The sequence below is a fragment of the Anguilla rostrata genome, chromosome 8, assembly GCF_018555375.3.
Source record: "Anguilla rostrata isolate EN2019 chromosome 8, ASM1855537v3, whole genome shotgun sequence".
NCBI lineage: Eukaryota > Metazoa > Chordata > Actinopteri > Anguilliformes > Anguillidae > Anguilla > Anguilla rostrata.
Genome location: NC_057940.1, coordinates 35,448,394 through 35,465,432, shown reverse-complemented (window position 1 = coordinate 35,465,432; position 17,039 = coordinate 35,448,394). Strand labels below are relative to the sequence as shown.

General features: G+C 40.6%; 1 protein-coding gene across 1 annotated transcript; it reads right to left on the bottom strand.

Moving 5' to 3' along the window:
* Positions 1 to 6,534: 6,534 nt before the first annotated feature.
* Positions 6,535 to 14,753, bottom strand: LOC135261537 (gamma-enolase-like). Its single transcript, XM_064347969.1, has 12 exons — positions 14,610 to 14,753; positions 13,368 to 13,453; positions 12,541 to 12,636; positions 11,406 to 11,464; positions 10,914 to 10,983; positions 10,372 to 10,505; positions 9,433 to 9,655; positions 8,941 to 9,138; positions 8,383 to 8,584; positions 7,770 to 7,878; positions 7,541 to 7,599; positions 6,535 to 7,166 (listed from the first exon to the last, which is right to left on the bottom strand). Exons 2-12 carry the CDS (start codon positions 13,450 to 13,452, stop codon positions 7,097 to 7,099), a joined length of 1,305 nt encoding a protein of 434 aa, XP_064204039.1. The 5' UTR covers position 13,453; positions 14,610 to 14,753; the 3' UTR covers positions 6,535 to 7,096.
* Between the last annotated feature and the right edge of the window lie 2,286 nt (positions 14,754 to 17,039).

Below are 17,039 nucleotides of genomic sequence, written 5' to 3'. Positions count from 1 at the left end.
GCCCTTCTTTGGCATTGGACCCTTTTGCCATTTGCTTTCTGTACTTTTGTGGGTTCCTTTCATTTAATGATGAATATTTGTGGTCTCAAACGTGATTACACCATTGAGTCCTATCACTTCCACTTGTACTAATCCTGGTCCTTCAGGGCTTGAATGTGGGGAACAACACAAAGCAACAATGCAAAGCTACAGACGACCATGAGTGAGATTATGGACTCTTTTGAACATTAATGAGGAAATGCTTGGAAAGTGTTCAGCGCAGTGCATGGGATTTTTCAAGAGAAGTCGTTTTCAAAATTTGCACAATGGAGCTTAAGTACATCATGACAACTAGCAATTTGAGCGCCTGCTTGAAATCTGCACCCAGCAGTTCCAGTGTCAAAAAAGCCGAACATGACCACGTTTTTCTTCTGCTTCTCCATATGCATTCGCTAATTACCCGCCGCATGTGAAGAGGACACTGCAAAGAGAATACGCGTACAGTGCCATGAAAAAGTATTTGCCCCTTCCTGATTCCTCTTCCTCTATTATTGCATATGTATCACACAGAATGGTTTCAGATCTTTAGACCAGATGTAATATTAGACAAGGGGAACCTGAGTAAACACAAAACACATTTTAATAAAAAGTTATCAAATGCCCATATCACCCATGTGAAAAAAGTAATTGCCTCCTTAGTTACTCAATCAGCCAATGTAATTGATAATTATTTTCAGCTGATTTTACACAGCCAAGCATGATTGCAGCTAACCCTGTTGAATCTAAACCTAACACATACTGAACCTTACCGCCAGAGTGAAGTAGTCAGAACATTGTTTCTACAAGCACACTATGCCATGATCAAAGGAAAGTCTGTTGAAATATCAGTCTGGAAAGCCGTTTCTAAGGGTCCACCAGAGACTCCACCAGACTACAGTGAGAGCCATTATCTCCAAATGGAGAATACTTGGAACCACGGTAAAGCTTCCCAGGAGGGGCTGGCCGTGCCAAAATTGACCACTCATCCAAGAGGTCACAAAAGTTCCCAGAAGAACATCTTAAAGAATTGCAGGTCTCTCTAGCTTCAGCTTAGGTCAGTGTTCATGACTCCAAAATAAGAAGGAGACTAAACAAAAATGGGATTCATGGCAGAATAGCAAGGCAAAAACCACTGCTAACCAAAAGAAACATAAATCCTCATCTCACATTTGCAAAAAAGCAACTAGATAATCCCCAAGCCTTTTGGGATAATGTTCTATGGACAAATAAGTTAAAAGTGGAACCTTTTGGATGATATGGGTCCCAATATGTCTAGAGTAAAGCAAATGCAACATTTCAAAGTGCAAAAATCATACCAACAGTCATGGTGGTGGTAGTGTAATGGTGTAGGGATGCTTTTCTGCCTTGGGACCTGGAGTCACCATTATTGAAGGAAACATGAATTTTGCTTTGTACTAGGAAATTTTAAAGGAGAATGTCTGGTCATCTGTTCGTGAGCTGAAGCTGAAGTGTAATTTGCTTATGCAGCAAGACAATGATCCAAAACAAAAAAGCAAGTCCACGACTGAATTGCTAAAAAGAAACCAAATTAAAGTTTTGGAGTGGTCTAGTCAAAGTCCTGACTTGAACCCAAGAGAGATGCTGTGGCCTGAAATGTGGTTCATGCTTGAAAACCTAACAATTTATCTGAAAGCACTTCTGTAAAGAGTGGACTAAAATCCCTCCACAGCAAAGACTGATATCAATTTATAGGTTGGTTGTAGTTGTTGCTGTTAAAGGTGGTGCAACCAGTTAAAGTTTAAGGGGGCAATTTTCTCATATTGGTGAAATGGGTGTTTGATGTCTTTTTCATTAAATAAATTAAATAATATTTTTTTAAAATGCGTTTTTTGTTTACTCAGGTTCCCTTTGTCTAATATTGTATTTTGTTTAAAGCTTTAAAAGCATTCAGTGTGACAAACATCCAATAACAGAGGAAACCAGGCAAATATTTTTTCACAGCACTGTAATAATCTAGCTGAATGTGTGCATGTTGTATAGTTAATGGCATTTCATTATTCATCATTATATTTCTGAATCCATATGAACAGTTACATTTTTAAGAAAAGAATATTCAAATGGCACTTTAGGGCACAACTGACAACTCTATTAATATTTTTGAGTATTAATATTTGCCTAATAGTTTGCTAAAAACGGCTACAGTAAATCGTGCTTCTGTGCAACTCAGATCTCTGTTGACACGCTTGCTGGTCCAGTAGGGGACACTGTTTGCATGGAAATAGATTAAATGTAGTTTTGCTACAAGGAAAATCTCTTTTCCACCACTACAAGTGCTACAGTTATAATACCTACAGATCCAACCCTTTCCATTTTGTCCTTAACTTATCAATGTGAAATGTCTGTCTTGAGGTCTTTCTGTTTGCCTCTTTCTCTCTATCTCACTCTTTCCCCTCTCTCTTTCACGCTCTTTCTCTCTCACACATACATGTAGTATACAGTGCCATTTCATATGTATAATATACTGAGATTGTGAAGTAAACATTCTAATGTACTAAGCTGATATAGGCCTTGGTAGAATCAACATTTGTCAAAATAATTATGAGTGTTTCTTCTCATTCACAATTATCTGGCTCATTAATTTTGGTGATCACAAAAAAAATTCTACATGTTTTTATTTCTATATCAAAATTCATATAAAAAAGCTCATTCAGGGCATAAATTAACATTTCCAGAATTGCAAAAGTGAAAGAAAATGATATATGATTGGAGTATAAAAATCATCATGTTTTACATTTTTTAAACAATTTAATTATTTACTCTTCGCTTTCGTAACTTGACATTCCTTTAACTGAATTCATGGCATCTAATATACAATGTATCCTCAGGATCTCCCTCTACCCCTGCCCATCCCCCCACTGATCTACTGCTGGTGTCCATCTGTGCCTCTCCCCTAATATCCCATTGCAAGTGTCCCTCCATTTTCATGTCCAGGGCCTCAGTGGACAGCTTGTGCTGCCCACTGACGTCAGTAAAACAGTTACTCGCAACCTTCCATTGCCTTCCAAAGGCTCACTGCTCAGCAGCTAATTTACAGAATGCACACTGGCCTCCAAGAATGCACAGGTAAGATAAGGTCCTTTAGCTGATAGGGCAAAGTACTGTAGGACAGATGCATTAGCACCTGCAGATCACATGTGTCTGTAAAATTCTGAAATCATTTAAATAAATGGATTTATTGAAAACAAAAACCTATTTGTAGCTGTTCCATCTTCAGTGATACCACTTTCAGAAATTGTGTATGCATTTGCAATCTGTTGAGACACAGCATAGTTTTTCAACATGAGTATTGATTTAAAAATGTATTGCACATTATTAGTGAAACTATTTTTTATGATATCGACGGGAGCTGATAAAAGGACAAAAAATAACTGCCAAAATAAATTGTCCTTCCAAGGCCTCGTTTATCGATCATGGATACAGAAAAAACTGAAACACAAAGCTGTTACTGAAAAGATCTGTATGATTTTAAAGAAAGTACTGTAGCTAACGAACACAATAAAAATAATGGCACAACTAAACAATGATTACACACACATATGTTTAAATTTATGTGTTTTTTTGCTGTAGACATTCAGGGTCTGTTTTTCATGTTTGATAATTACGGCTGACTCAGAAGGTTTCTCAAACTATTGCTCCATTGATCAAAGCTGAAACTAAGACATTCAAGGTTCAACGCCTGCAGAAATTGTTCATCAATTGTTGACTCTAAACAGTAACAATTTGTCCAATTAACAGACCTGAAGTGAGGATGTTTCAGGAAACCTTGAAGCCTGAGAAGAGTGAGATGACCTGTGAAACTTACATTGTTATCATTAGACAAGATAAAAGGTTAAATAAGGATAGTGGTGATTATTTAGAAACTTTTTGTCATTTTTCTTTACTCCTCAAGTCCATCCCATTTCAATACCCTGAGTCTAGGAGAGCACAGGCTTGTCTTATGTACTTCGTTCTTATGCACCAGCTAAGCTGCTAAGCTAAGCTGCACAGCCATTGCACTGAAGGACTGCACTTCATGCGCCACTGGTATGGTCAGACCGCAAGTGTTTACAGGAACACCCTGCCAACTAACCCCCTCCATCCCTAAATAAACTGTGTATTGATCCACAGAGCTCCCAGCATGACATGGTCAGGCTTCTGGAGAAAGTCCAAGATTTTGAACCAATGGGCCCATCACTGATTCATTAACCAGCACTTTAGCTAGGTAAGCTAACCAAGAGCCACAGATAATGCCCAATAATAAATGAAGCCAAGGTCAACAATGTGAAAGAGGGCGTGAATGTACATTACAGAGGAAGGAACTGGCCAGATTCTAAAGCACCCCCCCTCATCTGTGAAACATGGTGGGGGTGTTATGGTTTGGGTATGTATGGTTGCCACAGGTTCTGACTCATTTGTCAAGTAGTGCTTGCAAGCAATGGATATGCGACAATGTTCTCAACTTTCATTTACGTAACATGTGCTCTGAAATGGGGAAGGGGTTATGGATAAAATATGCCTCAAAAAATTTCTACATGGTGAAACCTACATGGTGAAGTGAATAAAAATCCTTTAATAAAACCAGTGAATTGCTTGATTACAAATATAAAACTGGTGTACAGAGCCAAATAAAAAAATAAAAAAATAGAAACATAATTGCATGTGGAAACTGTTTATACACACATTTTTAAAAAAATAATCTGGCTCCCAGGGCGAGGTAGTTGATGAACACTACTGTACAATTTAAATATCTAATTAGTTTAGTCAATAGCACACATGTAAACAATGTATGTAATTGTTTCAGCTGTAGAGTAGCATACTGCACAACAGATGGCTGGCTATATACAGTATACATATATGTTTTCAGATTTGTTCACAGATATGAGAACATGCTACGAGCCAAGCTCTCATAACAAAGGTTACATGAAGATACTGTCAGTGGGACATGTGCATCATGAGGGGGGCTGTTGTGGGATTCAACCTGAAGCCCTTGCATAACATGAAATTACGCTGATAATCGAAAGGGCAAGTGCTCCAACAATCAGATGTGCTCCAGCTCTGCGTTTCTCAGTAATGTACATTCACACTCTCTCTCACATATACCTGTCCTAAGGAAGCAATTGAACACTCCTGACGAAACAAAAACACCTGTGAAGTCATTGGTCCCAATCTTTATCGTTATCGTGCCCTGAAATTGAAGGGGGGGGGGGCTATGTATAAAAAGTGCCGTTATTTCTACATGGTGAAACCAAAATCTATAAAAATACCCTTTAATGAAAGTAGAAAATCTGCACTTAACCACACATGAATTGTTCGATGACATACTAAAATTGTGGAGTACAGAGCCAAATCAAGAAAAAAACTGTCTTGTGTCAACTTTATGGTGCTCACTGTATATATAGTGCCATTTTTACATGCTGTATATCAAATACAGAAAAAAATGAGAATGAATTTGCTAATGAAGCAGAAGTGGACATCTGTCCATAGCTTACGAGCTAAACATAGAGAGGCATGCACTGCTGACAGATGAGTAGCTATTAAAGAATAATAAGGCTGTGAGAAAATGATCATCTGCATGACCTCACAGGCAGCCTGATAATACTCTCATAAATATCTCACACATATTTGTCCCATTTTCAGGGCAATTTTCCATTTTCCATTTTCCAGTTTCCATATTATAAATGCACAATTTAGTCTATGAACAATATCTTAGCATGTATGCTTATTTTATACAGGGACACTACAATGTGTAAAACTCCTTTACAATTGCTTGTTGCAATATGATATGCTGTTGTTGCTGAAATATCTCAGTACCAGTGTTGCCATTGTATGCTATGTTAGCCAAAGTACATTATTTGCATTTCATGATCCTTAAAGTAAAGACTACAAACATATGTAGAAAAGTAAGAAAACAGCATCCCCTCAAATGCTTTTCACAAAGGAAACCTACTGGAGAAGTCTTAATTTTATTAGCTGCCTTCTGTAATTCTTTAAAATGAACGTGTAACAACTGAAACTTTGGTGCACAACAGTCGAATGTGTATTATTATGACCTAAATACACTACCAATTCCCAAGCTTGCCTTTTTTCCCACATATTCTCCATGTTTTGCCCTGAATAGACGCCTGATAAAGCATTATCTACACGCTTCTGAAACACAGCACATTCAGCTATATTGCAAAGAAATCTTATGATGTTCCTTTTACTTGCATTACTATATTCACTTGTCTTTTGCATAGTAGCCAACAGAGTAGCATATCATTTAAATGTAGGCAATAAGACTTAAGTACATGGCAACTGTACACTAGTGTGGCAGAGCTACAGTGTGGTGTCTTCCCCTGATAACCAGCCTTAGAAATACTCAAATGCATGCATAGCATGCAGCTGATTGCTGTGTTGTTTCCAACTGAAGGGAGTTCAGTTTGCATGTTTTTATTGCCAGTTTTTGAAGATGCTGAGATCCTGAGATGACCTGAATCACATCCATGCACAATGCACAGAATGCACAGACACAGTAGCTGTGGTTTATGTAACCATCATAAATAGTTCTCTTTATTTTATTGAATATATCTATGATGCATTTAATTTCAATTCAGTAATTCAGCTCACATTAGGAAAGAGGGACAGAGAATACAGGAAGGGGAAAACCGTGGCTGATTAGGAAGGAAAGATCAGACCAGTAAAGGAACCATGAAAGCTTCAGAGACAGAAAATAAAATGCAGCAGTAATTAGAAGGAAATACAGAGCAAGCAAAGAGGAGAAAGGCAGAAAAGAGAGGAAGTGCAATTCTGTCACAAATGTAGCGCGAGACTGTGCTAAACACTGTTTGTGATTATTTTTCTCTATTTTATAGTGAAGCAGTCAGTCTTCTAGTGTTCATCAACCATGCAACGAAACAGCCAATCAGAGCATCCGACAGTCCGTACTTGTCGGTGAGTGCCAGTTATTTGCTATTAGATTTTTGTTCTGTGAGTGTGTTTCGGCCTGTGCCGGCCTCTGTCTGTTCATGTCTGCCTGTCAGTCTTCGTGAATATCAAAGTGGTTCAGTGTGCCTGAGCAATTTTGCTGTCTATGCAAGTCTCAGAGAGCGCTGGGATTTCTGAAATTATGCCCAGCAAAACGAGCTTGATCACCCAGCTCTTCTTCGATCCTGAGAGAGAGAGAGAGAGAGAGAGGTAGGTAGGTAGGTAACCACTGATATGATTTTTGTAGAATAATCTGTTCAAATGATTTAAAAGATGATCAACCAGTTATAATAGTTTAATCACTATTCTAGTAAAATTATCTACAGTACATGCTGGAAGAGAGCATTAATACTCCATTTTTTTGTCTCACACAGGATCCAGGAGTTTGAACAGACATCAGTGCACTGCATGGGTGAGCAGAGGGGGTATGGTAATTATCTTTTGTAGGCTAATTATATCAAAGAGCCTGATCGCTCTTACACTGTAAACACTGAACGGCTGGATTTGACACCATTACACAGTAAATTGACTGCAGTGGCCAGAAATGATTAACACTGACCTCATCAGCTGGTTGTATTTGGCCAGGCGTTCTGATCTACAGGGAGCTCCAGTCTTAATCTAATTGGGGGAAAGCACATAGGGGAACACAGAAGAAGGGAGAGGGAGAAAGAGAGAGAGCAAGAAAGACAGAGATGTTGGGAATCAATTGTGCAGTAAGAAACAGACCGTGTGCAAAAGAAATTTCCATGCGTTTACAGGTGTGTGTGACATCCAGGCGCTGTGCTTACCTGTCCAGTGCAAAGCCCCACCACAAGGTCAGCGATGAAAGTGTCCTCTGTCTCCCCGGAGCGGTGGCTGACCATCACTCCCCAGCCATTTGCCTGGGCCAGTTTGCACCTGACACAGAGAATTAACACTGTGTGTTTACACTGGCTGTGCAGAACACTATTCCTCAGCGGCATTAGCACAGTCAAAGGGGACATTTTTTTACTATAGATTTTAAACATAATTTGCATTTACATTAGCAGTGTCAAACTCCAGTCCTGGAGGGCCACAGTGTCTGCAGGTATTTGTGTTTCATTTCAAGCAGCAGCCAATTAAGGCCTCAAGAACAAGGTGTGTGGACTATTAAGCCAATCAATGACTTAAATTAATAATTTGTGGTGAAACAAACTGAAAACCAGCAGACACCTTGGCCTGCCAGGACTAGAGTTTCACACCCCTGATTTACACCATAACTAAGTACTCCAGGAATAATTTTTGCCAGTATCTATGGTCATTATGGGAACAGCTAATTGCATTTATAAATCTATGACAGGCAGAAAAATGGAAAAGTTTATGAACAGGGATCTACTGTAGATCCAACAGGATGCAGGTGAGTAGTGAGGACAGAATCATTACGCCTGGATGGCCTCGGTGACCGAGCCGATCTGGTTGACTTTGAGCAGCAGGCAGTTGCAGGCCCTCTCCTCAGCGGCCTTCTCAATCCGCCGGGGGTTGGTCACTGTCAGGTCGTCCCCAACTATCTGGATCCCCATGGAAGCTGTCAGCTGTGACCAGGCAGGCCAGTCATCCTGGTCGAATGGGTCCTCTATGGACACAACTGGAACAGAGAAGGTTGCTGGGGGTCAGTATGTGTGAGTCGTTTAATGGCCCTGTCATTTCTGTTATGCACTAAAGATGAATGTTGCAGTACACATTGCTAAATTCACTAAAGCATATACCATTTGGGCTATGAGAGTAACCTGACCCTAACGCCCTTTTACGTATCTTTTGCTGTTAAGCCAAGTTAAAGCATTCAAGGGGCTTCTCCTTTTATTAATAAGCCCTAGTGAAAGCAGGGAACACAGTGCCTTATTTATGAATTCCAACAAGCACTCAGACCCAAACATGACAGAGCTGAGATGCAAGGACTGCACAGACAGGCACACAGGTAAACAGAGGTACACACAGCCTCACCTGGGTAATTGCTGACGAAGCTCTGGTAAATCTCAGACAGCTCCTCTGCACTGATGTGTCTGTCGGGGTCAGGGGGGGATTTGAAGTCGAGGTCATACTTTCCATCACGGTAAAACTCTGACGCTGCAACATCCATCCCAACCACCACTTTGTCCGTGAAGCCTGCTTTCTCTATGGCTGTTTTCAACAGCTCCAGAGCTGAGGGCAGAAGAAAGGCTGGGTGAGAGAGGCACTGTGAATACACACCCATAAACTTACTAGCCCATCTCCCTGCTGAATCTAGATTATAATATTGATTACAACAGAGAATAAGCTGCCACGAGATAACTGGTCTGACTCAGTGATCTGACATCTGATTCACAAAGAGAACAGGGGCAGACTGAATAAAGTGAAGGTGAGACAAGAGAGTGTCAGACTCATATAACAGTCAGTCATAAGAACAATAGTGCAGAACAATGATAATGGAGAAAAATGGCAGGCCTTCTTGAGTACCTTCACTGTTCTCCAGGATATTGGGCGCGAACCCGCCCTCGTCCCCCACGTTTGTGGCATCCTGGCCGTACTTGTCACGAATGACCCCCCGCAGGGTGTGGTAGAGCTCAGCGCCCACACGCAGCGCCTCCCGAAATGACTCAGCCCCCACCGGGAGCACCATGAACTCCTGCATGGCCAGCTTGTTCCCGGCGTGAGACCCTCCATTGATCACGTTGAAAGCCTGACAGAAAGGAAACAAAAAAACAGATGGTTAACAACAATTATAAAAATAATCATCATATCCTTCTGTACTGAATTAAAAAAATAAAATACAGCAAAGAACCCACTGAGATGCTGTAGTTGTTAGTTTTTTTCCAGACTAACTAAAATCTTTTAATGGATTCACTGCAGTTCCAAGGGTTCCTCCCACTCATCTACCTCAGGGATTCCCAAACTACTTTACCTGAAGACTGTCCTAAAATGACCATCTCATGGTCAATAAAATGACAAAAAACTACTGACCTTCACTCAATGCCTATTACAGTCTGTAATGCAGAGGTTATGCAACACACTACTACATGGAAACATGGCTAATTAGTGATTTTATTATGAATCTACATAGCTATGTGGATATTTAGCACAATATAAACATAAGATGATAACAATAATCGTGTCATCAAGACGTATAAATTAGACAATGTTTATGTATGTATGTAATGTATGTAATGAAACATCTACCTTTTGCAAAATTGGAATTTAAACAAAATATGCTTTAAAAAGAAGAGTGTCTTTCCTTTTGCCTGCTAGGAATCCTTCAGGGACTGCTGGTAATCTCAGAGATTCCTGATCTATACAGCACTTCTGCTATACCTGTTACTGTACTACTTTAGCAGACAGACTATACTGCTACTTTTTATTCATTCAAAAGTCGCAGGATTGATATTAATCTTGTCTTACAGGAACCGGCAGCACCAGCTCTGTGTTTCCTGCCAGGTCAGCGATATGGCGGTACAGGGGAACGCCTTTCTCTGCCGCACCAGCCTTGCATATAGCGAGAGAAACACCCAGGATTGCGTTGGCACCGAACTGAGCTGGAGAAAAAGAGACAGAGAAAGAGTGTGTAAAGTTTACATCACATACACAATGACTGCAAAAGAACTGCCAATAAGCAAGAGAAAATCACAAAAGTTTGAAGCATGTGAATGGACTATGAATTCTATGAATGTACTTTTAATATTCATTGACTTGTCAGATATCGATTATACAGATCAAGTAACATGCATTAAATAGTGCTTTATTTAAAACGAAAACTTAACTTGTTTCCCTCTGATTACTGACACATACAGTTTGTGTAGCTTTTTCCGATCTGCCTGTGTAGAAGCTGGTAATTAATTATGTGAAATGGTTTTGGTTTTGCATATTGATGTGCTGAAATGTGTACTGGAGATTGCCTGAGAAGTTTAGTATATGAGGAATTCATGATGGATCATGTGACTCACACTTGTTCTCCGTGCCATCCATCTCAATCATCATGTTGTCCAGCTGCTCCTGCTCCACCACACTGATCCCCTGCACGTAAAACAATTCAGAACTGTATACTTGTGCAGGCAGTGTAATAATATAACTCCCTTCATACACACTTCTGACTTCGTCATATATAATCTACATTCACAAGTGTTCACATTTGTCAGCTGGCCAAATGTCTCCAGTGGCTAAGGGGTTATTTTTCAAGTAGATGGACCTCCCACTGGGTCCACCTCAGTCTAGCAGAAGGAGGTCTTTCTCCTCATTGTTGGAAGTACATTTCAAATCCAGTGGGTAGCTAATCATATTGAGGCCTGGCACTGGGTTCTACAAGCCTAAGCTGGGTTTGCCATTGTCCAGAGATTCCCTCGCAGGAGCGAGGCCTCCATTCTACTGCTCAGTCACAGCAGCCAGCAACACAAGGGGTTCACAAGGAGTTCAGAAACAGCTTGGGGCGTATAACTCACAGACTGGATGAGAGCTGGGCGGATAGTGTCATTGATATTAGCCACTGCCTTGAGCACACCTGGGGGAAAGGAGAGTAAGAAAGAGAGAGAGAGTGAGAGAGAAAGCGAAAGAATGTGTGTGTGAGAGAGAGAGAAGAGGGAGCGAGAGAGAGAGAGAATGCAAGAGAGAGAGAGAAGAGAGAGGGAGAATGTGCGAGAGAAAGAGAGAGATGAAAATGTAATTGCCTCTAGCTTTCAAATCCTCATCTGTGCGGAAAGATAATGCAAAACTTGTTTTTCTTACAGCCATTAATGGATCTGCTCTCATGAATATTCCGACAAAAACAGTAAAACATTACTAATAATTATTTGGTAATAGAAGAAACTGCTTGTGTAAGCATGTTCTTCAGAAGCTGCTCTTGAACAATGTAATTACTTTCAAAGCTGAGATTTTGTGAGAACAAAAATTGTCTCTTTTTTCATAAGCCTGTCATCCTGTGACGTTTGTGTGCTTTTAAGTATCCTACCACTTTAATACATCGGATTGTTTCTTTGCTTGTTTAAAAAAAAAAAATGACACAAGTAAATAGTACAAATAAACTGCCCACATCTCACCCACCTCAAAACAAATGTTCTTGGAATATAGTACTTGGAAGACCGTTGCCAACAATAATAAAAAAAACTGTATTAATTTCACAAATGTATATGCAACATTTACCCAAAATCTTGTTTAAAGAGTCTAGATTTGTATAATGTATAGCACTAATGCACTATGACTTGATAATATATCAGTTGATAATCTTTGTGTGGTCCATTGATCTCTTTTCTCCTTTCTATTAGCAAAGAAAACTATTTAAACAGTGCTTAACAAGCAAACAGATTTTACACCTTTTATTTAAAAAAATCTGTTGTACCCTGCATCCCTGCATCCTGTCCTTCTCCCCACCCACCCTTGGAGGCCAACTTCCTTCCGTGCAATACTTTTAAAATAACACTTTACAATCTTGCCATTTATCATTTTACACAGAATATTTCAATTCCATAAACCCCAAGCCTTCCTATTGCAGGCCAATATACACAACTCTCTGAATGAATACATATTTGGTATCATTCAAGAAGTGGATCCTATTTTTGTAACGTTTGGTAAATCTCTCACCTTTTCCTTTGTATCGACTTGCATCCCCATCTCTCAGTTCCAGAGCCTCATAGATGCCTGTGGATGCTCCACTTGGGACAGCTGCCCTGAACACACCTGGGCCACAAGGGGGGGGCCGAGGGGGGAGGGGGGGTTGAAAAAGACAGAGGGGAAAGAGGCAGTTTAACAAAAAATGATGGCCTATTTTTGTAGTATAGTACAATCAGTGTACCCACACCGGTAAACATGCTGTGATTCTGGGTATGTCAATAATACATTGTCACAGTAATTTTGATATCTCAAATCGGGAAATTTGGTGTAACTCAAAAGTTGTGCGGGTTTGACTCCATGCTGAGGCAGTGCTGTTGTACCCTTGAGCAAGGTACTAGATGGCTTTGGTAAATACCCATTGGTATAAATAGACTGTATGTTCAAATGTAATCTGTGTAAGTCATGCTGGATAAGTGTCTGATGAATGCCAAAATGTAATGTCACGCTAAAATTTGAGGTTTCTTGCTGTTAAATTTTTCATGTTGCTTTACACTATTCCTTCTGAAGTCAGTTTTGATAAGCAGGATGCATTTTTTAATTCTTTGCATAGATTCTAGTTTCCATTTTTTTTTCCATCATCCCGTACACCACACAGAAACATGCCTGAGGTTTTGGCATTGGCACACATCATTAGAAAGCAATATTCCTGACAGCTCCACAGGAAGTCTGAGACACAATAAGTGAGCACAAAATGAGGACACATCACTGCTATGAAAAAGGCTCCCGCAGTCACCCTGAAGCTTACGCACTTACACATAAACCAGTGACCGACAGTGTACTAGCGGCTAGCCGGTCACCTTTCTCAGTGTGCAGGTCCACCTCCACAGTGGGGTTTCCTCTGGAGTCGAGGATCTCCCTGGCCACAATGTTCACTATGGACATCCTGTGTGAGAGGACACGCATTCGAGTGAGCCTGTCCCCGGGGTACTTTAAGGATCTGGGCTCCAAACCAGAACAACGCATGTTCAGTCCCCAGGTGGTGCTGCTGTACCCTTGAGCGAGGCGCTTAACCTCATTTGCTCTCAGAGGCATCCAGTAATATTAATGGATAAATCACAGAGAATGTACGTTGCCCTGGATAAGAGCTAGCAAATGCGGAACCATATAAATTCCGACTCTCGTATTCCTGATTTAATTTCAGCAGCCGAATTGCATTTGGAAAGGACTTCTCGTGGCATTACGTGGGTATCGGTTACATGGACAAAGGCACATATTAAGCCTTCGGGCATCATGGTCCGCAGGGCTGCTAACACACCGGACCACAGCAGGCACCACAGAGTGACTGACACTCGCAGGAAGGATAGCCACAGTTTAAATAAGCTGACAGCGACAGATATGCTAAAATTAAGAACAGGATATATGGCAGCTAGTTTATTCTATATAGCACAGTGCCATAATTCAATATTTAAACGTACATTAAGCACAGGCACAGGCTCTGCTCATTGCAGTAGACTGCCTATATAAATATCGCAATAGTGTAAAATAGAGCGTGAGAGAAGGAGGAATAGAAGTAATGGGGAGAGTGACATAAATTATTAAACCCCCCTTTAGACTGAAAAAGAGAATATTGAGACAGGCAGAAGAAAAAAAGACAGATATATGGACAGATAAAAAAACGGGAATGGAAGGAGAGTAGCAGAATGTGTTGGATTTCTGAGGAAAGAGAGCAGATGCTCAGACACGCTGACACAGACACATTACATGGACACACACATACACTTTCTGACGCATCGACTGCAAAACGCACACCGGCAGTAGTGATTAAATATTCACTGACACATATATAACTGCATTAACACGCGTGCGCTTGCACGTACACATACACACAAAGTTGCATTTAAATACTCGCAAGCACACTCAGACCCACATTAATGAGCATCCACACACAGACACATACATAATTCCTTACGATACCTGAAATGATGCATAAAATCAGCAGACACTGGGCAATGAGTGGAAAGGAAATGCAGACAAATTGGAAGATGGAGAAAAGCTGAGGAGAGAGAAAGCAAGAAAAAGATCAGCTTTTCCATCATTACCTGCTGTATTTGCCTTCAGCCTTGCAGGGCAAGCGAGAGAATGTGTGAGACAGAGAGAGGGAGAGAAGGCAGGGGAGGGAAACGAGAGGGGGGGTGTGAGAGAAGGGGGAGGGGTGGGGGCATGAGTCACAGGAAGAAGCCAAGTAATAGGGAGGGAGGGAGGAGGAACGGATCAAGGAGACTGGAAAATTAGGGAGAGCGATGCAGTGGCACTGACAGGGAGGAAATTATACGGTTCTGTTTTAGTCGTTTAAAAAAGGGGAGGGTGGGAGAGGGGTAACAACACCAGTCTCTTCATTTCTCTGCAACATGGACAACATGGTCAGTCCCTGAGACAGAATGTACTGTGGGGACACATCATTGCCAATGGGATGAATTTGCCTTTGTGGCTCTACCATTTTTGGTGTACTGAAACGGGGAGTCAGGACTTTAGGTGATTCAGGCTAATGACGCCAGTCTTCCTGTAGTATCATTTTTAACAATCTCTTGGATTTCCCTGTCAAATATAATGCATCAGCACAGTTCAGTGCCACCAGCCTATAGTGTTATTAGGAGTAATGCAAATGTGCAGTGTCTGTTACAATCTTCAAATGGTATGATCTCTGGTACTGGGAAGGTGCATTATTGCTCAATGCCTTTAGTATGGATTAGATTACAGTTCATAGAAAAAAAATGAACTGTCTTCAGTTTCACAGCTGATATATTCCCTGTAATTATAAATATTTTACCTGGTTTCAGAGCAGTTATTGGTTGAAAAGTATCAGGTTGGTTGTTTTCATTCAGCTTTACAAATGGAAAAGGTTGCCAATGCAGCTGAATATATTTTAGTCTGAGTTACCCTATGGGTATTAAGCAGCACACAAATGACTTGGTGGCACAGAATCTTTAAAAATTAGGTAAATGGCAAAATTAAAAGTTTTCTCTCCGCCATAGGGCATCTCAGATTAAAAAAGTATGTATTCAATGCATTATAGCAAATTAGATTAATTAAATTATAAATGACAGATCATGATATCATCTAGTGACAGTGTTTCCTCAGAGGTACATCACCTAATTAGCCAGATGAGGTAATTAGACGCATGTGACTGAACCAGCTGAGTAGCAAGCCTGGTGAAAATCAACGTCAGCACACAGACAGGAACAAACACCCAGCTTATAAAGGCCTTCCTTCCATCTGAGTATACCGTTAGCTGAACTAAATCAGTACACTCTCTTTGACATCTTTATATTAGGTATTTATTTGCACAATCAAATGCTTTTGACCCATCTCTACTGCTCTCCTCCATTAGAAAGAGCTGTGTGTTTACTGCATGAAAATTGCCATATAAAGTCATTACATTCAGGGCAGGTCGTGATATAGTAAATCAGGACAGACTGTAGGGAAAACCAGTGTACATGTGCCAGGAAGCCTTTTGGCATAAGCTAGCCCACAGCCCTTCTCCCATGTCTGGTCATGCACTTTCACGCTACATGTTCGGTAGCCAGGGTGGAAGAGGGGAGTGTTGGGCGTAATTGGCTTTATAAGGTAGGCCATAAAAAAGACTGATGGTAATTCGAGGTGAAGTTCCCGCACGGAGAGACGACGGTATGGGAGATAATCCGCGAGTAAACGGCTGAGTTTAATGAGATTAGCGCAGAGAACAACCGACACTCTGTCCTTCAGAACAGAGCCAGGGGGTGTTTGGAGAAAAGAAAGATGGACGAGGTTATAAATAACAAGGACGTGCAAAGGGAAAAGGGAAAAGGGAAAAGGGAAAATGGATTGACATTTGCCAGGAGTGGGGAAAATGTAGTTCATCGGTTATTTTCTTCTTTTAGCTGGTTCTGTAACACATGCCAGTCGTTTTGTTTTGTCAGTGTGCTTTATTTTAACTCCAAGCTCTGAAATGAACTATATTCTATAAGTCATTCAAATGCCTTCATATACATGCAGCAAATCACACGATGTGATGTGTGTGTAAATATTAACCACATGCATCCTTACCCATAGTGAGCATGTATAGAGTGGGTGGGGTGGGAGTGGGGAGGGTTTTTGGAGTGTAAGGTGCCTCTTACTGAAAGAAAACTGAAACATAATGTACTCAGCAGGTCATCTGCTGGTTGTGTTCAGATTTCTTTGGGCCCTTTGTGGTCTAGAGAAAATTACCAACCATTTTACACCATTTTCTCTACATATAAAGTTTATTTTTTAAATTTTCATTTAACATGCTTCAGGCAGATGTTTTCAAACAAAGTAAATGGATGTTGAGGTTTTTTGTTATTGATTTCATGTCATGTCCTATAGTGCAACTGACAACACAAATTAAACAAAGTCACCTAATAAACACAGACTTGGGGGGACATGGGGAGAGAGATGAGAGACAAAGAAAATGAAGTCTAACTCTTAAAACTGCTGACTTCACAGCCATCGAGCCAGACAATACACGCTCA